Source organism: Elgaria multicarinata, chromosome 11 (genome assembly GCF_023053635.1).
Source record: "Elgaria multicarinata webbii isolate HBS135686 ecotype San Diego chromosome 11, rElgMul1.1.pri, whole genome shotgun sequence".
Classification (NCBI taxonomy): domain Eukaryota; kingdom Metazoa; phylum Chordata; class Lepidosauria; order Squamata; family Anguidae; genus Elgaria; species Elgaria multicarinata.
In genome coordinates, this window is record NC_086181.1 from 25,921,992 (window position 1) to 25,948,486 (window position 26,495).

General features: G+C 43.2%; 1 protein-coding gene across 1 annotated transcript; it reads left to right on the forward strand.

Moving 5' to 3' along the window:
- Positions 1-1,710: 1,710 nt before the first annotated feature.
- On the forward strand, positions 1,711-19,480 carry LOC134405579 (vomeronasal type-2 receptor 26-like). The gene is made up of 6 exons (XM_063136824.1): positions 1,711-1,826; positions 2,276-2,567; positions 6,206-7,075; positions 8,476-8,703; positions 11,676-11,802; positions 18,579-19,480. Exons 1-6 carry the CDS (start codon positions 1,711-1,713, stop codon positions 19,478-19,480), a joined length of 2,535 nt encoding a protein of 844 aa, XP_062992894.1.
- The last annotated feature ends 7,015 nt before the right edge of the window (positions 19,481-26,495 follow it).

Below are 26,495 nucleotides of genomic sequence, written 5' to 3' on the forward strand. Positions count from 1 at the left end.
TCATTTGAATTTTTTTCCTTTCGTAGCACACATTACAGGAGACTTGGAATGTCTTCAGTCATGCAATTTATAGCATGCTTATTACTGACCACTTACAAATATTTGTTGGTCCTTTTAATGACATTGTCCACCACCCATGCATCTCCCAGTCTTTCTGCTCTTTTTTCATGGCAGAATAAAACCCAGAAAATCCAATTGTTTTGATTGAAGTGAAACCTGCCACCATTTCCTGCTCCTTTCAGGAAAAGCATCACAAATGCCCTTCCACTGCATCCTGGCACTGGCCATGGAGAGGTAATTGTGGGTGGAGGAAAGAGAGATGTGCTCTCTCCCTATTGGGGCATTATTGATGCTACTGGGCTCGAGGCTGGGTGACTGAACTTATATTCATCAAAGAAAAAAACTACAGTTTACAAACAACATTAAGGCTCTACAGTTTTCAACCAAGCACCAAAAAGCAGGGAAATTGGGAGTTAAGGTTAACAAGCCTTAATACCACATCCTCCCTAAGGAGGCAGGAAGTGCAAGTGAAATTCTCCTTCTTCCAAGGTGGATAAACCATCAGGGCAGGATGGAGAATATGATATGCAGAGGTGACTGTGCGTTTGTGGAAAACTGATGATGAACAATTTAGGACCACCAGCTTCTCTTGTTTTGTTTAGAGCAGCCCTTTATTTCTCTATATATGTCTGGTTTTATCTACAAGGCCTTGTATCTCAAAGTTCCAGGTAGGTATCTTTGATAGCTTGGTAGTTGGTCATTAGGTATGAGATGGGAAAATCTCCCCTCCCCAAAATAGAGGCCACATTTTTTCAGATGAGAACATTAAATTTGCTGAATAAAACAGTCAATGGGAAAAAAGTTTAAAATTATGAATAAATTTGAACAGAGAATACCTCCCTCCCTCTGAAAAAAAATCTATGAGCAATAGGGTTCTAAAACATCCAGGTAACCAAAATATATATTTTTTCTCCTATTTCATCCAGTTCCCTAGAGTGAAACATATGTTCTCCTGTCCTTTGATCTCTTACTAAACTGTATAATTTCCTGCCTCCTGAGTAAGTCTTCCTGACCTCTGTATCTGAAGAAAACATTTGGCTAAAATGAACTATTAGGGGCTCAAACATACAAGTTATCATGCAATAATATTCTGCAATCATGAATGCCTAAAAATGGAGGGCAGTTCTGTATTTCCCCAGAGGCATTCCAAGTCCATATTTACATATGACAAACATGTTTTTCTCCAGCAATTCAGCATGGAATTGTCAACTTTGTATTAGTGTTTACATCCCACTTCAATTATCCAAAGGATGGCAGTGATTTCTGTGGCTTCATAAAATTTCAGTGGCCATGATCAAATCTAACAACAAGACTTTGAAGGTCGTATAAATTATAAATGCTCCAGGAACAATATAACGATATGGAGCAGAATAGGTAGAAGCAGGGCTCCTGTGGCGTAATATTTGACCTTATATATTCCTACTACCAGTCTAAACTACTCTCAAAGAACACAGTTTTAATTACAGACTGCTTAAATGATAATAATGTTGTAGAAAGAAATAGAAAAAATCTGGGTGTGTAGAGATAAAAATTGCCATTGCGTTGAAGATGGTGCTTTTATTGTTCTTGCTACTGGCACTGTTCCATCATATAGTATGCCAGGCTCACAGGATGAAATGCAGCATCCATGATCCTCACCCTCCACTAAACATGTATCATCAGCCAGGAGACTTCATTATTGGTGGCATAGCTTTTCATGGTCTCTTTATGTCCAGTCCAAGAGCTTTCAGTGAAGAACCTCTACCAGACTCACGTGACGAACTTATGTAAGTATTGAATTTTTGGTTCTTTCATTTCAATTTATTATATCACTAGAATGATCAGCCCTAAAGGTGCTGATGCAAACCTGTGCCTGGTAATGCAAACTTGTACAAATGTCCTTGGAAATGGAGGGGGTATATAAATCACTGGACATTCAGCCAAGTCAGTTTTGCATATATTCAATCATGACCCATTCCATCCAATTGCCATATACATCTGCATATTTCATAAGCATGAAACAGTTATTTTCAAATGAAACTTTCCCTAACTTCATCTGTTATAAAACTCCCCACATATATACATGCTTGAATCCAATTTTTGCTTTCTACTCATTTATCAAGGAACAAGCCCTATCAGACACAAAGTATTTTACTTCTGACCGAGGATATTTCTACATCTTTCCTCTATATGTCCCAATAGCATTCTGTGACTTAAGCATTGACTCTTGTTCCAGCATAGTACCCAAGAAATACCAGCATCTTGTGGCCTTTGCATTTGCCATAAAACACATCAATGAAAACCCTAGAATATTACCAAACCTCACCTTGGGCTTCCGTATCTATGACAGCTATGACAATGCAAGAAAAACGTTTCATGCAACCATGTTACTTCTATCATTTGTGGAGAGATTGGTCCCCAACTACATGTGCAACATCCAGAATAATCTCATAGCAGTTATTGGGGGATTAGACCCTGAAATCTCTCTTCATGTGGCAAATGTCTTGGATATCTATAAGATTCCTCAGGTAGGATTCTTGTCTTGTATGTATGTCAGACATGAGAATATGATACTAACTGAACACTTGCTTGCTTCTTCCCAATTTCATTTTTCTCTCTCAGAAATTGTTGCACTGAAAATAATTAAATCAGAAATGATTCCCCTCCCATTCATTCATTGATTCATGTGAATGTTATAGCTAGACCTAAGGTTTATCCTGGGGTCATCCCTGCCTGCTCCCTGGATATCCTGTTTGTCATTTACATGAACAGGGATGACCCCGGGATGATCCTGGGATAAACCTTAGATCTAGCTAAGGCATAAAGGAACTAGTTTTGATCTATGAGTCATATATGATTAAAAAAATACAGGTGTGTGGCATTCATGAATTGTAACAGAGATTCAGGAGTACATTAATATGTTGGGTATATCTGTGAAAATAGAAACGTGTGTCAAAACGATCATTCAGTTTTCCAGGAATTCGGGTTAATTCCTGATGTGTTGTGTATTGTTCACAATGACTGGCGATTGATAATTTCCTTGGTGTAACAAAATAAAACAAAATTATAATTTCTTCCCCAAGTCATAACTAATTTAGATCCATTTAAATATTTTGGACTTTATAATTTCAGTGCACACACAGCCAATAAAGGAAGACGTAGGACACATAACCTTGAGTGTAAGTGTGACACTTTTATTTGTAAATAATGCAATGACAAATAATTGGGACTAATAGCATGTAATTGCTTGCTAAGGTGAGCTACTGGTTAAATTTCACCAGCTGCCTACTGGGTAAATACAACCAGGCTGGACATGCAACAGATTCAAACCATTCATAGCCTTCCTGATACAGAGACAAGGAGGGGACCATGACTGTTCCACCACTGTTGGCCAGGATTCACTAGAGTGAGGTGTGCCATACTCTTTGTGTCTTTCCCACATCCCCTCAATCCTGGTAGGAGTGACTAGCAAGATAGTGAAAACACCCGTCACTGTCAGGTGCCTCAGGATGCTCACCAGGGTAAAGCTCTGAAGCTGCTTATGTTTTTTCAATACCTGCCTGCTGTAAAACGAATATATATATATATCCCTATCAGGCAAATTGCAGCCATCCTCCTATTTCACTGCAGTATGGAGTAGAAGAAGAATCCGGGAATGCCCAAATAATTCCTACTTAACCTCAACAAACCAAAAAAAGAGCTTAACTGCTTCCCGACCCAGAGGTACAATAAAAGGTACATCCACATGATGGTGCCCTGATTGCTCCAGCCTCATATTTTGAATGAAATGGATTATCTTGATCCATTTCAATTGGCTTTTAGGCCTGTTTTTGGAATGGAAACTGCCTTAGTCACCCTGTGGGATTACCTTTGCTGGGTGAGTGACAGGGGAATGTGACCCAGTTGATTCTCTTGGACCTCTCAGGGGCTTTCAATCCCATCAAACATCATCCTTTTGGATACGTTGTCTTGGCGGCGAGTTGGAGGCCCTGCGTTGCAGTGGTTCCCCTCCTTCTAAGATGGCTGATTCCAAAAGGTGATTCTGGGTATTATTGCTCTATGCCATGGCATTTAGGCCATGGGGTTCCTCAGGGCTCTATTTTATCCCCTATGCTGTTTAACATTTACATGAAACTGCTGGGAGAGGTTATCCAGAGATGTGGGTTGAGGTGTCATCAATATGCAGACGACTCCCAGTTCTCTACCTCTCCTTTTTATCAAACCTAGGTGAGGCAGTGACTATTCTGAATCAGTGTCTGAGCACAGTAATGGGCTGGATGAGGGCCAACAAACTGAGACTCAAGACACGGGTACTGTTAGTGGGTGGTTCACCTGTCTGGCTAGGTGATATTCACCCTGTTCTGGATGGGGTTGCACTCCCCCTAAAGGATTGGGTTCATAGTTTGGGGGTGCTCTTGGACTCAGAACTGTCACTTGAGTCACAAATGAACTCAGTGGCAAAGAGCACCTTTTATCAGCTTAGGCTGATATACCAACTGTGCCCTTATCTGGACAGAGATAGACTAGCTACAGTTATCCATGCTCTCATGATTACTGCAATGCATTATACATGGGGCTGCCTTTGAAAATGGTCCAGAAACTTCAGCTGGTGCAAAACAGGCAGCACGTTTACTATCAGGCAGTGGCCGACGAGACCATATCATGCCAGTCCTTTTCCAGCTTCTTTGGCTGCCAGTCCAGGTCTGGGCCCAATTCAAAGTGCAGGTAGGTATTAACATTTAAAGCCCTGAATGGCTTGGAACCAGGATATCTGAAGGAATGCCTCCTCCCATATGTACCTGTCCAGACCCTAAGGTCATCCTCAGGGGTCCTTCTCCGTGAGCCCCTGGCCAAAGGAAGTGAGGCAGGTGGCTACCAGGAGGAGGGCCTTCTCTGCTTTGGCACCCTGGATGTGGAATGAGCTCCCTAAGGAGGTTTGCTTGGCACCTACACTATATTCTTATAGATGCCAGATGAAGACTTTTTTTATTCTCTCAGCATTTTAACAGTCTATAAACTTAATTTTAACTTTGCTGTTATAAATGTGTATTTTAAATTTGTATATCTGCACTGCTGCTGATTTTATCCTGGTTGTGATTTTATATTGTATTTTATATCATGCTTTTATACTGTTTGTTTTTTACTTTGAATATTTGTTTTTTTTTAATTTTTGTGAACCAGCCAGGGAGCATCAGCTATATATATATGAAGCTTTCCCTTTTTCCTTCCCCACAAAGGCAGAGTGGGCAAATTCACCTTCCTGGAAATGGGTCTATTTACCTTCCAGTTGGTTCCTGGCAATGGGTCTATTGTAAGTAAGGCTAAAACTGGATCTAATCCAAGATTACTTTCATTTACTGAAAAAAATCACTATTAACAATGCAAAGATTCTCCATCAGTTTTTCCATTAATGTGGCAGATCCACTGGTGTAGTGGAGCCAGAACTTCTTTCAGGTACAGAATGCCAAACATTTTGATTAGCAGCGTTTCTGACATCATGGGTCAGCCCTCTCTGAATGCCCTGTTCCTTCTAAAATGAATGGAGGGAACATGAATTCTCTTAAAAACAAGAAGTTGTTTCCCATTACATTGCATGTTTTTTGGAGGGGATGGGATGGTCTTGAAAGGGCAATTGATGTCTACCCAGCCACCTCGTCTAAATATTTATTTATTTGTTTTAACCATACATGTTTTAATTTGTAAAGCCACCTTGAATCAACCAAGGCTGTAGCTAGACTTAAGGTTTATCCCAGGATTGTCCTGGGGTCAAACCTGTTCATCTAAGTGCCACACAGGGCATCCAGCGCTCAGGCAGGGATGAACCCGGGATGATCCTTAGGTCTAGCTATGGCCCAGGTATAATGACCAAGTGTGGGAGGAATGGGGAGGGATATAGAATAAGTATTGACTTGTACAGTTTTATGTTTAATTTTAATTGTTGATTTTTGAGTTCAGTGTATATAATAAAATATAAAAATAAAGAAACAAATAAAAACAAATATGAAATAATAAAAAGCAGCATTCAATCAGCATGAAGTGTTCCAAGAATTATTGTTACAGTATATGTGCATAATAGTTGTCACAGTGTATGTGCATTATTTTGAACCTTAGAAGGTGCTCTATAAATTAATATCATCTTAGCGCTACTTCTGCAATCTCTCCTTAGCTCATATATGGCACCGCTCCGGTCATGAATGATAAGACCCCAGGACTTCCCTTCTACCAGATGGTTCCTCAGGAAACCCTTCAGATTGAAGGGATTCTCTCCTTGCTCCTGCATTTCAGGTGGACATGGATTGGACTTGTTTATGTAGATAATGACAATGGAGAAAGATTTGTGCAAGCTGTGTATCCAAAGTTTACTCAGAGAGGTATCTGTTTTGCCTTCATAGAAAGAATCCCAAAATTGACTTTCATCACTGAAATTGAAGGCATGCTAGAACAGGGGGCAAAAGTATTTGATAAATTGGTGGACAGCAAAGCGAATGTAGTGGTGGGCCATGCAGAATCATATTCCAGTGCAATTTTTAAACATTTGCCACATCTATCACAACAAGAGCATGGGGTAAAGAAAATTAAAGGCAAAGTATGGATAACAATAGCCCAGATGGAGATCAGTTCATTTCCCTACCAAAGGACTTGGGATGCAGACCTATTCCAGGGTGTTCTCTCCTTCAGGATGCACTTTAATGACCTACCAGGATTCAAGTCATTCGAGGAGAGCATAAATCCTTTCAGCACAAAAGGAGATGGTTTCATCAGGGACTTTTGGCAACAAGCTTTTGAGTGTATATTCCCAGATGCAGTGGAGGATGATATGGAAGTTGAAGTTTGCACTGGCAGGGAAAAGTTGGAGAGCCTCCCTGGATGTTTTTTTGAAACGAGGATGACTGGCCAAAGCTACAGCATCTACACTGCTGTCTATGCTGTGGCCCATGCTCTACATGCTCTACATGCCATGTCCTCATCTAAATACAAGCACAGAACAATGATGGATGCTAAGAGAAACAGCCTTCAGAATGATCAGTGGTGGCAGGTAATGCTTACACCTTCCTCGTGTGGGAGGCCACCAGGTATTTTGGTATTACAAGAGCCCTCAATTTCTGCATGAAAGTGTATTGACAAACTCTGTATCTGCTCAGATGAATGTCCACATTTCAATCAGCCGGCTCCACTTTTCTGTGGATTTGCCATATGAACAGAAGTGCAATACTGCCACACCCAGCCAAGCCTGGGTGTGGGGAGGCCATGGCAGGCAGGGGAGGAGGACTAGACGTGCATGCCAGCCATTGGCTGGGCACAGTATGGCACCACCAGGCTGGGAGCGGACTCCTGGACCTATTAATGCCAACTCACCCTTCCGAGCCTCCTCTTTGATCGCACAGCTGCCTCCCTCCCTCTCTCCCTGTAGGCAGTGTGAGCTGGTTGCTACTTGAGGAGGAGTAGGAATTTTTACTCATGTCCTGAGTTGTTCATGAGTTTTTTCGCCTACTTCACACTGAAAAACAGCCGTTGAGTATGAAATAGGTTGATTTGTCACATTTGCTAATACACGGCTATGTATGGGCACCCAGAGCAGGATCTGGGAATGGTAAGCTTTCACGTGCACTGTTAGGGTGACTGGTAATATATGAGGCACCAGCTTTGAGCCCTGCAGCCTAGCTGGTGAGATTAGGCTTACCTTTGAGGCCAACACTTCTCACCCACTCACAGCCCTGTGACCTGAGGCTGTATGACTCCAAAAGGTCTAACTACCCTGTAAGGGGCAGGCCCATGGGGAAGGCAAATAGTTCAGCACCAACCCATGAGCCAAGAATGGCTTGCCCAACTTAGAAGGGACTGTAAACAGGCCATATTGGATACCCTATAGGATTTCCCCCTTTGCAGATCTTGAATAAATGTGGCCCTATTTAAATGCAACTGTATCTGTCTCATCTTTTTATTTATTGATCTCCATTCCGCAATACATTGTTTTAATTTTATGCTTCCTCCTCCATCCCTTTACACTTGAGGATCAGTGACTGGAGCAATGGTCTAAGACTCAGCAGATCTGAGTTCTAGTCCCAGCTTGGCTATGACACTCATTGGGGTGACTTTACACCAGTTATTTAGTCTCATCCCAAACTACCACACAGGGTAGAAGATAATCATAGTGGGGAGGATGATCATTTAAGCTGCCTTGTATTCCTTGTAGGGGCAGGGGGAATAAACGTAATAAATACATAACCACCCAGAGAGCTCCGGCTATTGGGCGGTATAGAAATGTAATAAATAAATAAATAAATAAATAAATAAAATAGTGTATTTCTTCCCTTAAATTCTCCTAGCTAAAATTCATCCATGACATCATTTTGCTCCCACTATAGTTCTTAGTCTTATATAGAAAATGGCATTTTTTTAAAAAACAAACCTCTTGCATTTCCATTTTCAATCTAGCTCCATCAGTTTCTCAGAGGCATCTCATTTAACAGCAGTGCTCAGAATGAAGTTTTCTTCAATGAGAACGGAGAGGTAGTTGCTGGATTGGATGTTATTAATTTGAACATTTCCTCCAATGGAACTTTTCTTAATGTAAAAGTTGGAAGGATGAATCTTCAGTCTTCTCCAGACCAAGCATTCACCATTGATGAGGATGCCATCATATGGAATAGCTGGTTTAACCAGGTGGGAACCACTTTTAATGAGTTCGGGAAGAGATCCACTTTGAGTGAGCAATGATTTTCCATCCTGCTACCAAAACTGAATTTCACTGAATAAATGACAAAATATTTTTTAAAAAACAAATGGTTTTTCAACTAGGCTGTGAAATGATAGAGTGAATGACTGAGGGGGTTCCAAAGTTTCTGCCATAATTATGTCCCCATTGATTCTTTTAACTGAAAAATTGCTGGAGGAAATATAAGTAGACACAGGGTAGAATCCAACACTGTCCTGGCATAACAGGCCTGGTCTGCTAGTTCCGCTGAACATGTCCCCTACTGCTAAAAGAAGCAAGCCTAAGTGAGCATAAACAGTCATTTCCTGAATGGGGGCAGGTTGATGGAGGTCACATTAGAGAGCTAGGACAACCTACCCCCTTCCAGAAATGATAGTTTCCACTAATTTGGGGGCTTGATTCCAGAAGCACTGAATTGTCATTATGCATGTGAAAGTTTTGTTTTCTGCCTTCTTTCTCTTCTAAGCAATAAAGGGGGAATGCAACCCTGTTAATCCTGCTCAATCTCTCATCGGCTTTTGATACCATCACCATGGTATCCTCCTGCGCCCTATGTTGGGCTGCCCTTCAAGCTGCTCCGGAAGCTAGAGCTAGTGCAGAATGCTTCAGCTTGACTGTTGTCTGGAACTGCCCCTTTCCAGCATGTAACTCCTCTGCTGAGGGAACTGCACTGGCTGCCCATTTGCTACTGGGCCAGTTTAAGGTTATTGTACTTGTGTGCAAAGCCCTAAACAATTTGGGAGCAGGATACCTGAGAGAGCGCCTTCTCCTCTAACAACCTGCCCAGTCACTGAGGTCATCCAAGGGCATGCTCCAACTGGAGTCAACCAGGGGAAGAGCCTTCAGCATGATAGCCCCCCTCCTATGGAATTTACTACCGCTAGAGGTCAGGCAGGCACCAACTTTGTATTTGGCATCTCCTGAAAACGTCATTATTCCAGGAAGCGTGTTCTTAATGACCAGCCACGATTCATTTTGCTTCTTTTCAAATCTATTTAAAAATGTTTATTCTGTTTATTTTATTTTATCTCATACACCACTCCAAAATTTTGAATGGAGAGTGGTATATAAATATTGTAAATAAATAAATAAATAAATAAAGGTGGCTACACCATTGTCATGGCCAAAAAGAGACTTGAAAAGTAGCTGATTTAAGAACATAAGAACAGCCATGCTGGATCAGACCAACAGTCCATCTAGTCCACCACTCTCTACACACAATGGTCAACCAGTGGTCAACCAGGAACCAACAAAGCAGGACATGGTGCAACAGTGCCCTCCCACACATGTTCCCCATCAACTGCTGCACACATGCTTACTGTCTCACATACTGTAGGTAGCACATAACCATCATGGCTACTAGCCATTGGTTGGCTTCTCCTACAGGAATTCTACCCATTTAAATCCATCCAAATTGGTGACAATCATTCCATAATTTAACTTTGCACTGTGTGAAGAAGTATTTCCTTTTATTTGTCCTGAATCACCCACCAATCAGCTTCATGGGATGACCTTGGGTTCTATTCTGAGTGAGGTGGGGGGAGGTCTCCCTATATACATCCCTATCCTTTCTGTAGGAGAGCCCTCTTTTCTACAATTTCTTCCTTGACACTGCTTGCTAACCATGCTGGAGACTGTCTTAATAGGGAGTTGTGATTTGTGGAGGCATAGAGGCTGGCAGCGAAGGGAGAAAGGCTGGTAAGGAGCAGTTGCATGGCTTCAGAAGCAGCATCTCCTAACCAGGAAGGGACTTTAGAACCACAGTGCTTTGTTGGGGTGGGGCCAAAGAGGCAGATGCACCACAATGATATCTGTCCTTTTTTTTCACTACAGTTTAGCCTGTGGTGCCTGCTGACTTTGCTATGCATCCTGTTCTGGTAGTTAAATGTACTGCATTGTCAAAAGTAATCTCCAGGAAATATGATTGGGAAGGAATATTATATTGGGCAGGACAAGAGACGCTGCACTACGTCACACAATATTAAGCTCTTCCCAAGTAGGGGTCACAGTCTGTGCAGTGACAATGTATTCCAGTTCCATTCTATATTTGATCATGTGCAGATTTGGTAGGGCACACTTCAGACTTCTGGTACCTTCTTCGCTTTGGACAAGAAGCCTTAATCCACCAAATGGAACCTGGTGCAAAAGGCATTCAATTAAAATTGGAGAATTCAAAATCCAGAATTCTTATTGTTATTGTTAAATGATTGGGAGTCAGAAATCACTGATGGTCCATTAGAAATCACCCAGTCATCTCCCAGTCATTCCAGATCTACATTCCATCCACTCCAATGGCAAGCCATAATTCCCATACATTTCTGGCCATTAGTAGCAATAGTTGGAGCAGAGTCGCAACAAAAGGCTTGCGATGAGTGCTTAACCTGTGTCGAAGAAATTCCTCCAGGTATTACAGAGGAAGGATTTCTGTCATGTCCCAAAGCCCCATCACTAGGTGTACCTTGAGTACAGATTTGTGCCACAAATAAGAGAACATAAATGTATGGATTGATCTTATCATGACCTGCTGCTGAGATCCATCCATATAATCTGATCCAAAATAGAAGGAGCCCTTTTGGATATCCTGTGAGCAGCAATAATTTCCTAGTTAAAATTAGTTGATCTCTAAGCAATTCAAACCATTCTTCAGAAACAAGATCTGATATACAGCCAAATAATGCAGTTTGGTAGGATATGGCATATCATAATGTCATTTGTTATATCATTTCCCATTTTCTCCCAAAATAGATGAAGTCAATCTCCTCAAAATTGAGGAAAGTAGAAATAGCTTGTAATATATAATATATTCACAAATTACTAAAATGTTTTCCATTTTCTAACAAATAGATGGATCTGAGAAACTTAAGGTTTTCAAGCTTATTATTGCCAATATTTTTATTCTGCCCTTTCATTCATGGATTAGACACGACCGCTTTCTGTATGTACTGAGAGTTGCCATCCTGGTTCTAGCAAGCAGGTGAAGGAGGGGGAGCCACACTGCTGCTATGATTGCATCCCATGTCCAGAAGGGAAGATTTCAAACCAGGAAGGTAGTAAATATTAGGGATGTGCTCCGCTCCGATTAGGAGCGTAGAAGCAGTAGCGGATTGGCCTGCTCCGCCTTACCCAGAGGCGGAGTAGGAGCGGACCGCGGACCCCCTAGAAGCAAGGCGAAGAGAAGCGACCATTTTTCGGAGCTCCGAGTTCAGTCGGAGCGCTCCGGTCGCCATCTTGAAAACATTTCGCCATAGGATTGCATTGCGGCAAATAATCGCGCATAACTACGTTGTTTTTGAAGCTATCGTTCTGGAAATTCTTGTGCACAGAGAGTCGTGGATGGGGGTCATTTTGAGACCACTCTCACCTCTCTGCGTGCTGTGGTTCACGTGCAATATTTTTTTAAAAATCGGGGCAACCGCGGGGCTCAAACTGCGTTTCGGCTTTTCGCCCATAGGATTGCATTGAGGGAAAGAATCGGGGATAACTGGGGGGGGGTTTAAGCTATCGTTCTGAAAATTCTTGTGCACAGAGAGTCGTGGATGGGGGTCATTTTGAGTAGGGATGTGCTCCGCTCCGATTAGGAGCGTAGAAGCAGTAGCGGATTGGCCTGCTCCGCCTTACCCAGAGGCGGAGTAGGAGCGGACCGCGGACCCCCTAGAAGCAAGGCGAAGAGAAGCGACCATTTTTCGGAGCTCCGAGTTCAGGCGGAGCGCTCCGGTCGCCATCTTGAAAACATTTCGCCATAGGATTGCATTGCGGCAAATAATCGCGCATAACTACGTTGTTTTTGAAGCTATCGTTCTGGAAATTCTTGTGCACAGAGAGTCGTGGATGGGGGTCATTTTGAGACCACTCTCACCTCTCTGCGTGCTGTGGTTCACGTGCAATATTTTTTTAAAAATCGGGGCAACCGCGGGGCTCAAACTGCGTTTCGGCTTTTCGCCCATAGGATTGCATTGAGGGAAAGAATCGGGGATAACTGGGGGGGGGTTTAAGCTATCGTTCTGAAAATTCTTGTGCACAGAGAGTCGTGGATGGGGGTCATTTTGAGACCACTCTCAACTTTCTGCATCGTACGGGTCGCGGGCTAGAAGTTTTTTAAAAATAGGGTCAACCGCGGGGCTCCGTTTCGGCTTTTCGCCCATAGGATTGCATTGAGGGAAAGAATCGGGGATAACTGGGGGGGGGTTTAAGCTATCGTTCTGAAAATTCTTGTGCACAGAGAGTCGTGGATGGGGGTCATTTTGAGACCACTCTCAACTTTCTGCATCGTACGGGTCGCGGGCTAGAAGTTTTTTAAAAATCGGCGGGAAAAATACCTTTTTCAAAGGGCTGAGGGGCAGAGTCAGCTCCCGGTCATGATGATCCCAAAGTTGGAGGAGGGCATAGGCAAAACAGGTAACTTGGGATTCTGGGAAACTTCTCTTTCTTCATCTGAACGGGCTTTTCCCCGTGTTTTTTAACACAGTAGCCCCACCAAATGCACAAACACAACCTGAAATCATATACTAAGCCAAGAATAAGAGATAGAAAACACAGCACTGCTCCCCACCCTAACCTTGGTGAACAACTGAATCGATGTGGTGCAAGGGGATGAGCTCCCCTAGGGCATCTCATCGTGGACGTGCCCCCACTCTCTCCTGCACTGGAAGGCCATAGAGCCTTCCAAAGAGAGTAAAACGGTGGAGCAATGCCTATCATGAGTTGAAGTGAATGGTCACTTTTCAGTGGTGGAGCAATGCCTGTTATGAGTTGAAGTGAGCGTTTTACTTCTTCTCAGAGCTGTTGGTGGCTGTCTTGAACTGGCAGCTACTTCCCCCTCCCCCGGGCACGTCCCCCTATTGCTGGTAAAAGACAGATATAGCCTTTTTTTTTTAATTCTTCTTGCTGTTTATTGAGCAACACTGCTGCTTTTAATTCCACCCCTCCTTTGTTTATTGATTGATTTATTCCATTTTCTATGCATTACTGGCTTATCCTTGGCTCCCTTCCTTATGCCCCCAGAAATGCCAGCTGCATGCCTGCCTGCCTTCCCTCCCTCCTCCCCTGCCCACCTCGCAGGGATGTTGTGTGTGGGGTGCCCGATTTTCAAAAATTCGCCAAAAATCAGGGGATGATGGGATTGCCTTGAAACTTGGCGTGTGTGTGTATACGCCCATGAGGTGTCATGGTGCCAAACGTGAGGTTTCTAACTTCAACGGAAAAAAAGTTGTTTACTTTTTTAGCTTTCAATGCAACCCTATGGGGGGGCAAAAACGGAGCTCCGGATCCGGATCCGGAGCTCCGGGCGGAGCGGAGCGGAAGTGGGCGGAGCGGGGGCGGGGCGGAGCGACCCGCTCCGAAAAATGGCGGATCTGCAAGTGAAGCGGAGCGGGGGGTCCGTGCACACCCCTAATTTTGAGACCACTCTCAACTTTCTGCATCGTACGGGTCGCGGGCTAGAAGTTTTTTAAAAATAGGGTCAACCGCGGGGCTCCGTTTCGGCTTTTCGCCCATAGGATTGCATTGAGGGAAAGAATCGGGGATAACTGGGGGGGGGTTTAAGCTATCGTTCTGAAAATTCTTGTGCACAGAGAGTCGTGGATGGGGGTCATTTTGAGACCACTCTCAACTTTCTGCGTGCTGTGGTTCACGTGCAATATTTTTTTAAAAATCGGGGTTTGGGTTTTTTTTTTTTATTATTATTTTTTTGGAAGCGATGACAGGCACATTCAACTCCCAATCCTGATGAGAATTCATCTCCTCAGAAAGCATCCTCCTCCAATCCCAGCGTTGGAGGGGGGACTAAGGCAGACCCACCCTGAGAACTTTCTGTTTTGTGTCTCTTTGTGGGTTGGCGTTCGTGGAGGGAACACTTACTTAGCTAGTGCTCCTGCTTTGGAGATAGATTAATTTAATATAGGTTTAGTTTGGCGCGTGTGTGTGTTTGTTTGCTTCTTTCTGACTTGTAGCTTAGTTTGCCCTGTGTTTTCCCCTTACTTTGATTTAATATAAACTTTATTTTTGAATTTTGGAGTGTGTGGTTGGGTTGGTTGCCCCCCCCCTTCCCTGTATTAAAGCCTGACTGTTCTGCTTTTGTGAAAGCTTTCTTTTGAAAGCATACACACACTTTTTGTCCCATTTCCCTACATTTATATTCTTAAACATATTTTATTATATTCTTTCACATAGTCCATTAGTATATATTCTCATACATATTATATTAGTATTCATATTTTGTTCTTCTTATAGTAGTGGTTGGTTCTTTTTCCCCCTCCCCTCTCTTAAATCCTGATTGTGTTTCCTTCTATCTTCTATATACCAAATATACCAAAAAAATTGGATTCTCTTTTTCTTCTCTGTGTAACTTCGACGGAGTGGGCTGCTTTTGTCAAGTTCAACAGGCAGCCACAGATTGAGCATTTTGGGGAAAGCATACGCACACCATTTCCCTATTCTTAAACATATTATTATTATATTCTTTGACATAGTCTTAGTAGTCTATTAGTATACATTCTCATACATATTAGTAGTAGTATTCATATTTTGTTCTTCTTATAGTAGTGGTTGTCCCATTTCTTGTCCCATTTCCCTACATTTATTAGTAATATTCTAAAACATATTATTATATTCTTGTAGATATTCTTAGTAGTATATTCTCATACATATTAGTAGTAGTATATTTTATTGTTCTTGTCCCATTTCCCTACATTTAAACATATTATATTCTTCTTATACATATTCTTAGTAGTACCTTATACATAGTATTAGTAGTATTAATATTTTGTTAGTCATCATGAAAAGAGAAAGCAGGCGTGCTGAAAGCAGCAAGGCTCAGTCTGCCAGCAGGGCTTCCTCTCCTCCTGTGAAACTCAAACGGGCAACTCCTTGGCTGACTGCTCCAAAACAGAAGCAGGACAAGCAGCAGGCAGAGCCACTCTCTTCTGCAACTTGTGCCCGGCGTTCTCTTTTTGAGGGTGGGAATGGGAAAAGTGCCCGTTTGCAAGAGGCACGTGGCAGCAGTGCCATTAGAGGAGGAGGAGTATCCCCAACTCCTTCATTCTCCTTTCAGCCCACGAGCCCGCTGATGGACCTAGACGAGGTCCTCAGCACAGTGGAGGGGGGGGAGGAGGAGGAGGCGGTGGGCCTCCAGGATGTGGGGGCTGAGGAGGAGCAGCAGCAGGCCGAGGCTCTCTCCCCAGTCTCATCCCACACCCCTGTTTCTGTGGCAACACCAGAGAGCTCAGGCGGGCAATTGGTGGTGTCACCACAGAAACGAAAGACAAGCATCGTGTGGGACCACTTTGAGTTGGGAGCGGATCCCCGCTTTGCTGTCTGTCGCCACTGCAAACTCAGCCTAAGCAGGGGTTCATCGACAGGGCATTATGGAACCAGCAGCATGAAGATGCATCTTCATAGGCAGCACCAGGCGATCTTGCTGGGGAAAGAGGCGGGCAAGGCGACTGGTTCCAGGGGAAAGCCGAAGGCTGCTGCTGGCACTGCCACTCTAAGCTCTCCATCTCCCATCCCCACAAGGGTTAGGCAGGCAACCCTGCAGGACATGGGGTGGGGGAAGTATTGACCCACAAGATGGCGTTTTCCAATGCCCACCCAGGGTGCTACTGTGTTGGGGCATCTGCCGGGACTGACTCCTCCCCAATACTAGATCTATGACATGTCACTCTGCCTGCCCCTCTGCTAGCCTGTCCTCCTCGGTGACCGACTCGCTGGGATGGTTTGCGTTTGCAATGCGTGACTAACTGCAATGCTGGCTTAGAAACCAGCCATCACTTCCTTGTGCCCCCAGAAATGCCCGCAGCCTGCCTGCCTGCCTGCCCGCCTCCCCCGGGGTGCTGCTGTGGTGGGGCATCTGCCAGGACTGACTCCTCGCCTACTCTGCCTGCCTCTCTGCCCGCCTGGTGCCTGGTTTGCTCCCAATCGTCCTCCTCTGTGCCCCTCAAGGCGTAACTGCTGGCTTAGAAAGAAACAACCAGCCATCTTTGCCTCACTTTGCGCCCACTTATGGGTTGGTTTGCTATGCGTTAGTGCTCAAGCCATCCTTGCGGCACTACAATGCATGCTGCCTGCCTGCTTTCCATTGATGGTGCTATATAAATAAATAATAATAATAATAATAATTCTCCCCTTCCCGCCTTGCAGCGATGGTGTATGTGTCTTGCTTTGACTAAGGGGAGAAGTCCTTCCTGCGCTCACTTAGACTTTATCAAATTCAATAATCCCTTTTTCAAATGTGCCAGAAGATTTAGGGTTATCTCGTGGCATGTTGGGATTGCCTTGGAACTGGCCCCATTGAGCTGTCTGCAATTGCAACTTTAAATCCCTGACATACTGGAGTGTTCAAATTTCAAAAGTTCCCCTAACATCAGGGGATGATGGGATTGCCTTGAAACTTGGTGTCCATGGGGACACATGGGTAAGCTGTCATGGGACCAAAGGATAGGTTTCTAACGTGCAAATTGACGTAGTTGTAGAATGGGACTTGATTTGGGGTGAGTTAAGCCATGCCAAAAATCAGGGGATGATGGGATTTGCTTGCAACTTGGCGTGCATGTGGACACATGGATAAGCTCTCCTGGTGCCGAGTTTGAGGTTTCTAACATGCAAATTGACGGAGCTATCCCAAGGGGTGTGAATGGGGTGCCCGATTTTCATAAATTCCCCAAAAATCAGGGGATGATGGGATTGCCTTGCAACTTGGCGTGCATGTGGACACGTGGATAAGCTATCATGGTGCTGAGTTTGAGGTTTCTAACGTGCAAATTGACGGAGCTATCTAAAGGGGTGTGAATTAGGGTTATGGGAGGTGCGTTAGAGGGTAGAGCCGCGCCAAAAATCAGGGGATGATGGGATTTGCTTGCAACTTGGCGTGCATGTGGACACATGGATAAGCTGCCCTGGTGCCGAGTTTGAGGTTTGTAACATGCAAATTGACGGAGCTATCCCAAGGGGTGTGAATGGGGTGCCCGATTTTCAAAAATTCGCCAAAAATCAGGGGATGATGGGATTGCCTTGAAACTTGGCGTGTGTGTGTATACGCCCATGAGGTGTCATGGTGCCAAACGTGAGGTTTCTAACTTCAACGGAAAAAAAGTTGTTTACTTTTTTAGCTTTCAATGCAAGCCTATGGGGGGGCAAAAACGGAGCTCCGGATCCGATCCGGAGCTCCGGGCGGAGCGGAGCGGAAGTGGGCGGAGCGGGGGCGGGGCGGAGCGACCCGCTCCGGAAAATGGCGGATCTGCAAGTGAAGCGGAGCGGGGGGTCCGTGCACACCCCTAGTAAATATACATTATATGTAGACAGTGATAAACAAATAAGTGTGTCTGTGATGTAGATGAACATGAAGATAAAATTATGTATTCATTGTGGTGACTGTTCTTCAGTATTTCAACTCGGATCAAAAGGTTTTGTGGGTGGGTGTGGAAGGAAGTTATAGAAGTGGTTGATATCTGATGTATTTGTATGTGTTTCTCTATTTGCTCTTCAATAATCTAAAAGAAAAAGAAACACACCAAGAACAAATTATGACAATAACATTGCAATACTTTCCGATAAGCCAGATGCCGGGTGTCTCTGATGAGCAAGTCTGGTGTAGTTGTAGTGAGTTTGGATTGAGACAGGAAGCCTCAGGAACTTAAGCATAGCTATCCACCCCTTTCTGATCTCTGGTCAATTACCAGATCCTTGTCCAGAAATACAAAATTCTGCTTGAGATCCCCACCACATTTCATTGTATCAGCACTGATTGTGTTGTATAATCTAAAAGAAACAGTTGTGAAATTTGTGGCAGGTTTGTTTGTGAGCTGAACACTATAACTTACTTTTATAGATATGAATGACTGTAAGAAATGCTCAGACAAAGATTATCCAAACAAGAATCAGGATTTCTGCATTCCAAGGACTGTTACCTTCTTGTCTTATGAAGAACCTCTGGGTCTGAGTTTAGCCTTCTTTGCTCTTTCCTTTTCTTTGATTACAGCTCTGGTGATGGGAATGTTTATGAAGCACCACAACACTCCCATAGTCAAAGCCAACAACCAGAACCTCACCTACACTCTCCTCATCTCCCTCTTTCTTTGCTTCCTTTGTATATTTCTATTCATTGGCCAACCTCAAAAGAGGACGTGTCTCCTCCGACAAACTGCCTTTGCCATCATCTTCTCCGTGGCTGTCTCTTCTGTACTAGCAAAAACCATCATGGTAGTTCTGGCTTTCATGGCCACCAAACCAGGATCTAGGATGAGGATGTGGTTGGGGAAGGAGCTGGCCATCTCCATTGTTTTTTCCTGCTCCCTTATCCAAGCAAGTATCTGTATTGTGTGGTTGGGAACATCTCCCCCATTCCCAGACGTTGACATCCACTCCGTAGCTGAAGAAACTATTCTGGAATGCAACGAGGGCTCTGTGACAATGTTTTACTGTGCCTTGGGCTACATGGGCTTCTTGGCAATTATCAGTTTCACTGTGGCCTTCCTCTCCAGGAAGTTACCTGGCAGTTTCAACGAGGCCAAGTTCATCACTTTCAGCATGTTGGTCTTCTGCAGTGTTTGGTTATCTTTTGTTCCATCATATTTAAGCACCAAAGGTAAATACATGGTGGCTGTGGAGATCTTCTCCATATTAGCCTCCAGTGCCGGATTGCTGGGCTGCATCTTTGCTCCCAAATGTTACATTATTGTGTTGAGGCCTGAGCTGAACAACAAAGAACAGCTAATAAAAAGAAAAAACTAAAAATGCATGTTCATCTTTCAGAATAATTTTTGATCTAGATTTTTGTGTGTTCCCATCACAAGATTGTTCCCACTTCTTCCATGCTGGTCTCCATATTTTTGCAGAATTGAATCAAGATTTGCTTCACTTAAAACCAGCATGTAAATTGGAATATCTCCATTATCCTCTTAGATTCACTTTCAGCCACTCTCAATTAGGCTTATGAGATGCTTTAAAAAACACATTCTGAAGAGTTTAGAATTCTTCTGTAGCAGCTGACAAGGAAACTCAGTGTCCTTCTGTACATGTGCATGAAAGAATATGGCTGTCTGGCGCCAAGTGAAAACAATAAACTCTTCTCTCTGAACGTTTTTTTTGGCAATGAGACTTGTTAATCTTACTATTTTTATGACATATTATGACTGAAATATATAATATTTATAATACCTTCTTTTCTTATTTATCTATATTACTACTGCTTGCAAAATTTCACTTTTAAAAAGTTATCTACATAGGAAATTCATTGGATGACCATACCATTTTTCAAAGTGGGGTAACATAACCCATAAGGAATAGTATGTTTTGTTGATGCACGTTGCCAGATAATGATGACATTTTTTTGTCCAAACAAATGATATTTGTCTGAAAATGACACTGTGTACTCTTTCACCAGAAAGAGAAGACATAATGTAGTTTCCAACCCCTCATGGATGGAGAGTAAACTAACTTCACTTTACAGCACCTGTTACTATTGGGACTGCTTACTGGACCTCATGTGAAAAATGTTCCTTTTTGTGGACACATTACAGGAATTTTGGGACATCATCAGATGAGTGCTTTATAGCATGCTTGGTACTGTCCACTTACATATATTTGTGGCTCCTTTTAATGATGTTGTCCACCTCCCATGTGTCTCCTGCTCCTTCTGCCCTGTTTTTCATGGCAGAATAAGACCAGGATATCTATTTTATTTTATTGAAGTGAAACTTGCCATCATTTCCTGTTGTGCGCAGGAAAAGCATTCCAATAAAAATGCCCACTGAATGGGCCACATGGTCAATGCACCAACCCAGCACTGTGAAGGTAGCCCCCCATTAGTTTGCTTCATCAGATGGCCGTGGAATCTAGCATGAGGAGCATTGGAGGGGAACATCATCCAATTCATTTTCCCCATACCAGGCATTTTTGAAGATAATGAGATTAAAATTGACACGATGGTAGCTCTTATGAAAGGCTTTAGACATGCGAAGAGTGGAGCAGTTCTCTTCATCTCTTAATTTTGTAGGAATTTTTTAAATTTTGGCAGTTCAGCTGTCAAAAGTTTGACAGTCAGTTGTTCTGTTCTACTCTATGGAAAACAAAAATCCTTACATGTTTGTCATGCTTAAAGATAAAGTCAGAACAGAAAAGTAATAGGAAGCAAGAAGTGGAGTTTCAGGGTGGGGGAGAAAGAAGACATGAGAGGTGAGAGTGCATCCTGGGTGTGAGAGGGTTGTTTCCCTCTCCATGAAAAATGGCTGTTGGGGGGGGGGGAAGCTTTGGCCTCGTGATTGGCAGAGCGAAAGAAGAGGCAAAATGAGTAAGAGCTGCCAGTCCCTTTTGTTCTGTTTGTAAAATTGGGATGACTAAACAGACTGCAAAGTGTCACAAAGTTTGGGAGAGATAGGGAAAGAGATGGAAGAGGAGAAGCACACATGGGCCTCATCTACACCAAACAGGATATTGCACTATGAAAGTGGTATGAAAGTGGTATACAAAAGGCAGGAGCAACACTACTGCTTTATAGTCATACTGAAGTGCACTGGCTACTGTTGGAGCCCATGACACATCTACACCAAGCAGGATATAACACTATGAAAGCAGTATGAACGCAGTATATGGTATGTGTCAATGGGCCCCAACAGTTGTCAGTTCACTTCAATACTGATATGCAGCAGTAGTGTGGCTCCTGCCTTTTATATACCACTTTCAGACCACTTTCATAGTACAATATCCTGCTTGGTGTAGATGAGGCCATAGACACAATCACACTATGGCAGTGAAGAGGAGGACACATCCAGAAACATAGGAATGGGTGAACTTACCCAAGTTCACCCAAGATGCTCCCCCACCCTGCCACCATCTGTCACTATCTTTTGAGGCCTGGCAAGTCCCAACGAGCACTCTGGAAGTGATGCATAAATGGGGCCTTTACAGCCACCTTTAATGCAATGGGGGGGTAATGCTCAGTTTTCGGAACCTCTGGAGTGGTACTCAGTGGAGGCTCTGGGTTAGGATGGCTGTCTGTTGAGTGATCATTGAGCCTCAAGGGTGCTCAGAGCATGGGTCTGTCAATGTGACATGGGCACTCCACAGGGTCGGGGGGGGGAGCAGACAAGGGTGAGTGTGTTGGACTCCTGGACTCAGTTAGGTGCCCACGGCATCCCTAAGAGGACAGCATTTGTTTATTTCATGGTCAAATCTGAGCTCAAATTTGCACCTTTGAAACCCAGTGGGTCAGAAGTTAAAGCATGACCAATGTCAAAGATTCAAGATCGCAATTCAAATAAATCATTTTCTTGATTTATTCTAACCCTCTGGGTTGTGAAAGTGCATGTTTGAAGTCAGATTAGACCACCAAAATAATGTATTTCATTGCAGCCCCACTCCCCACTTGTTTCTTTAGGAATTTCAGCTTTTCATAATCTGGTGCCTTCCTAGCTTGGTATGTTGGAGTTGTAGATCAGCACATCTGGAGTTCAGGTATACTCCACTTGTGTTGAGGAAGGCTGATCTCAAATCTGTTATTCACAATGGTAATGTCACATCTGCATATCATGTTCTCTAGCCATTATATCTGAATGGAGTATCTCATGTGTCTGAGGTATAATTGGCATGTAGCATATGAAGATGGAAGTAGCACCTGCTGATATTCTGCCAAAATGAAAAGAGGCAGAGTTATAAATAGTATTGTACCAAAGTTCCAGATCTGGGTTTTTCACCCAAGCTTATTGATCACCAAAGAAAAATAGAAAGTTTACCAAAGAAAATTGGATTGCTTGTCCAGTGGTAGGAATAAAAACCCACTTTTTGACTCCCAATTCTTTATCTCAGCATATAAGGCTTGCAGGATTGATGCATTGGTAATTACAGATTACGCCCAAGTATGCTTGGAATGACAGTTCTCAGACTTGCCAAAACATTCAGGTCTTTGGTGCTTCAATGTAGTCTCTGCTGCCTCCCATAATGCAATGGATCGAGGACCTAATAATGTTATCAACTTTTGAATGGGTGTTATATAGATGCAACTTGCAAGTGGATAAATACTAGGGGTGTGCAGGGACCCCCCGATCCGCTTCTCTTTCAGATTCGCAACTTCTGGATCGGGTCCGCTCCGCCTACGGTACGCTCCGCTTCGCTGTGAAGCTCCGGATACGGATCGGAGCTCCGCTTTCCCCCCACAGATTTGCATTGAAATCCAAAAAAGCCTACAACTTTTTTTCTGTTAATGTTATAAACCTTAAACTTGGCACCATGATAGCTTATCCATGTATACACATGCATGCCAAGCCTCAAGCAAATCCAAGCATCCCCTGATTTTGGGGGAATTTTTGAAAAGCGGACACCCCAGTATCTCAGGGATTTAAAGCTGCAGACAGCTCAATGGGGCCATTTCAAAGGAAATCCCAACATGCCATGAATTGGGGAGTAGATAAACCTAAATATGAATCTTCTTCCACACTTGAAAAAATTATTTGGAACTTCAAAAAGTCTAAGTGAGCGCAGGAAGGACTTATTCCCTGATTCAAAGCAAGACACACACAAACCATCCCTGCAAGGTGGGCACAGAGGAGAAGGACTAGGAGAAAGCATGCCGGAGGCTTGTGGGCACGAACCATGAAGCCCATCACGTAGTACAGCTCCCACACACCAGGCGGGCAGAGACGCAGGCAGAGATATGCCATAGATCTATGGGGGAGTCAGTCCCGGCAGATGCCCCACCACAGCAGCACCCAGGGGGAGGAGGGAAGGCAGGCAGGCAGGCAGGCAGCAGACATTTCTGGGGGCACAAGGAAGTAAGCCAAGGATTGTTTCAAAGCCAGCAGTAATGCAAACCATCCCAGCAAGGCGGGCACAGAGGAGGAGGAGTGGGAGCAAGCATGCCGGAGGCTGGTGGGCATGAACCACAAAGCCCATCATGTAGTGCAGCTCCAAGGCACCAGGCGGGCAGAGAGGCAGGTATATGCCATAGATCTATGGGGGAGTCAGTCCTGGCAGATGCCCCACCACAGCAGTACCCAGGCAGAGGCGGGAAGGCAGGCATGGAGCAGACATTTCTGGGTGCACAAGGAAGTGAGCCAAGGATTGTTTCAAAGCCAGTAATGCAAACCATCCCTGTGAGGTGGGAGCAGCACAGAGAGATGCCTTTTCTTTTGCATCCCATAACTAGGATGCTAGGAGGATAAGAGTAAAGCTTTGTGATCCTTGCTTCAGAGTTGATTGACTGCATTGTGATCACAGTCATTATTAAACAATAATAACGTTAATAATAACGTTAATAATAGCAGTACTAATTAATATTAATAGCAATAACAACAACAACAACAACAACAATAAGGAGTTGAACCACAATGAAAGCCTGCCTGACTTCACTGAAGAGGAAAAGCCAGGAGAGCTTGGGCTATGGGGTGTATAAATATGTAATAAATAAATAAATAAATAAACAAAGGACGGGTGGAATCAAAAGCAGCAATGTTGCTGAATAAACAACAAGAATATATATTTTTAAAAAAGCTATATCTGTCTTTTACCAGTAAGAGGAAAGTAGACGTGCCCAGTGGGAGGGGGATATGCCAATTTGACTGGCCCTAAGTAAGTACCAGTCTTTAAGAAGCTACCTGACACTTCAACTCATGACAGGCATTAGCTTCTAGAAGTTCTTGATTGTTTAATCTTTTGGAGTGTTCGGATGACCCTCCAAGGGCAGGACAGTGTGTGCACTGGGCACGTCCACATGCCCTAGGGGAGCTATTCCCCTTGCACCACATCTATTCAGCTGTTCACCAAGGTTAGAGTGGGTAGCAGTTCTGTGTTTCCTATCTGTTATTTGCTTAGTATATGATTTCAGGTAGTGTTTGTGCGTTTGGTGGGGCTACTGTTTAAAAAAACACTGGGAAAAGTCCATTCAGAGACTAAGAAAGAGAAGTTTCCCAGTATCCCAATTTACTAAGTATCCCGTTCTGCCTATTCCCCCTCCAACTTTGGGAATGGAGGATGCTTCATCAGGTGATCATGACTGGGAGTTGAATCTGCCTCTCAGCACTTCAAAAAGGTACCTCTCCCGCTTTTTTTACCCTATCTTTTAAAAAATTATAGCAAGCAAACCACACCATGAAGAGTGATGAAAATAGGCTCAAAATGACCCCCACCCACGACTCTCTAAGCACAAGTTTCAAATAGTTAGCTTGAAAAACAAAAAAGTTATCCACTAATCTTTTCCGCAATGCAGTCCTATGGGCGAAAAAATCCAAAATGGCAGGTGGAGCATTCCACGAAAAGAGGAGCCCTCCACTTATGGTCACTTCACTTCACCATGCTTCTCCACCCTCCTGATTCACTTCTCCTCTGCCTCAGGAGAAGGCACATCACCCCAATTCGCTGTTGCTTCTCCGATTCTAAGCAAAGAGGATCACACCCCTAATAAATACATGGATATCTGGTCTGCTTTTTTAAAAAAACTTTGTATAACTCTCTCCCTTTTTTAAATTTATAAATGGTACACACCATGGAAATGACGATAATCGTATATACGCAATGTATGGGGGGGTTTCTATCAGTTTCATGATTTAATTTCTGTTCTGTTTTGTTGATATTCACAATAAAATAAATAAATAAAAAGGAACAAAAATCTTCATATTTTGCAGATGGGGCACTTCTATATTGAGATTGGCTGCTATTATACAGCTTCCTTCTCAGTGCATGGCACATTGTCACAATTCAACCGTAACACTTCACTTTAACTAATGCTTTGGCCTTGATCAAGCATTGTTCTGTCCTTTACCAGGGTCTCATGAAATATGTCTTGGGGGATATACGATAGCTTTTCTTATCATTTATTATATCTTTGTTAGTGATGTCCATCACTGGTTAATATTTTCTTTTTTGGTTTGATGGAGTTCCACTGATTATATCACTTGCTTTGCAACTGTGAGCCAAACTGCAGCTATTCCTGAAAATCTAGGATTATTATTTTTTGCATCATTTTTATTTTACTTTTAAATTTTTTGGTTGGGGGATGTTTCTCCCATTTTCACACCTTTTCTGAGCAATTTGAAGAAATTTCTGAGCTGAGCCCAGGAGAACTCATCAAACTCCACCCACCAGATAGATTTCTCTGACATCCCAAATTCTATTGGCTCCGTTCTTCCTATGAAGCTTTCATATATTGGCAATGCCTGTTCCGTGAGTGGAAGGGAATACAAGCAAAACAGCAATTTTTGCTTTCTTCTATTCTGCTGCCACCAAGTAGAAATCTTTATTTCTCTATATATGTCTGATTTTATACACAAAGCCTTTTATCTCTATGTTCCAGGTATTTATTTATTTATTTATTTATTTATTACATTTTTATACCGCCCAATAGCCGAAGATCTCTAGGCGGTTCACAAAAATTAAAACCACAATAAAGCAACCAACAGGTTAAAAGCACAAATACAAAATACAGTATAAAAAGCACAACCAGGATAAAACCACACAGCAAAATTGATATAAGATTAAAATACAGAGTTAAAACAGTAACATTTAAATTTAAGTTAAAATTAAGTGTTAAAATACTGAGTGAATAAAAAGGTCTTCAGCTGGCGACGAAAGGAGTACAGTGTAGGCACCAGGCAGACCTCTCTGGGGAGCTCATTCCACAACCAGGGTGCCACAGCGGAGAAAGGCCTCCTCCTAGTAGCCACCTGCCTAACTTCTTTTGGCAGGGGCTCACGGAGGTATGTATGTTAGCTAATGTGATAGTTGGCTATTAGATGTAGGATAGGTAAAATCTCCCACT

Coding starts and splice junctions, on each gene's coding strand:
- LOC134405579 (XM_063136824.1), top strand. CDS start 1,711: ATGTATCATCAGCCAGGAGACTTCATTATTGGTGGCATAGCTTTTCAT. Junction 1,827..2,275: donor GACTCACGTGACGAACTTAT/GTAAGTATTGAA, acceptor CTCTTGTTCCAG/CATAGTACCCAAGAAATACC. Junction 2,568..6,205: donor ATATCTATAAGATTCCTCAG/GTAGGATTCTTG, acceptor ATCTCTCCTTAG/CTCATATATGGCACCGCTCC.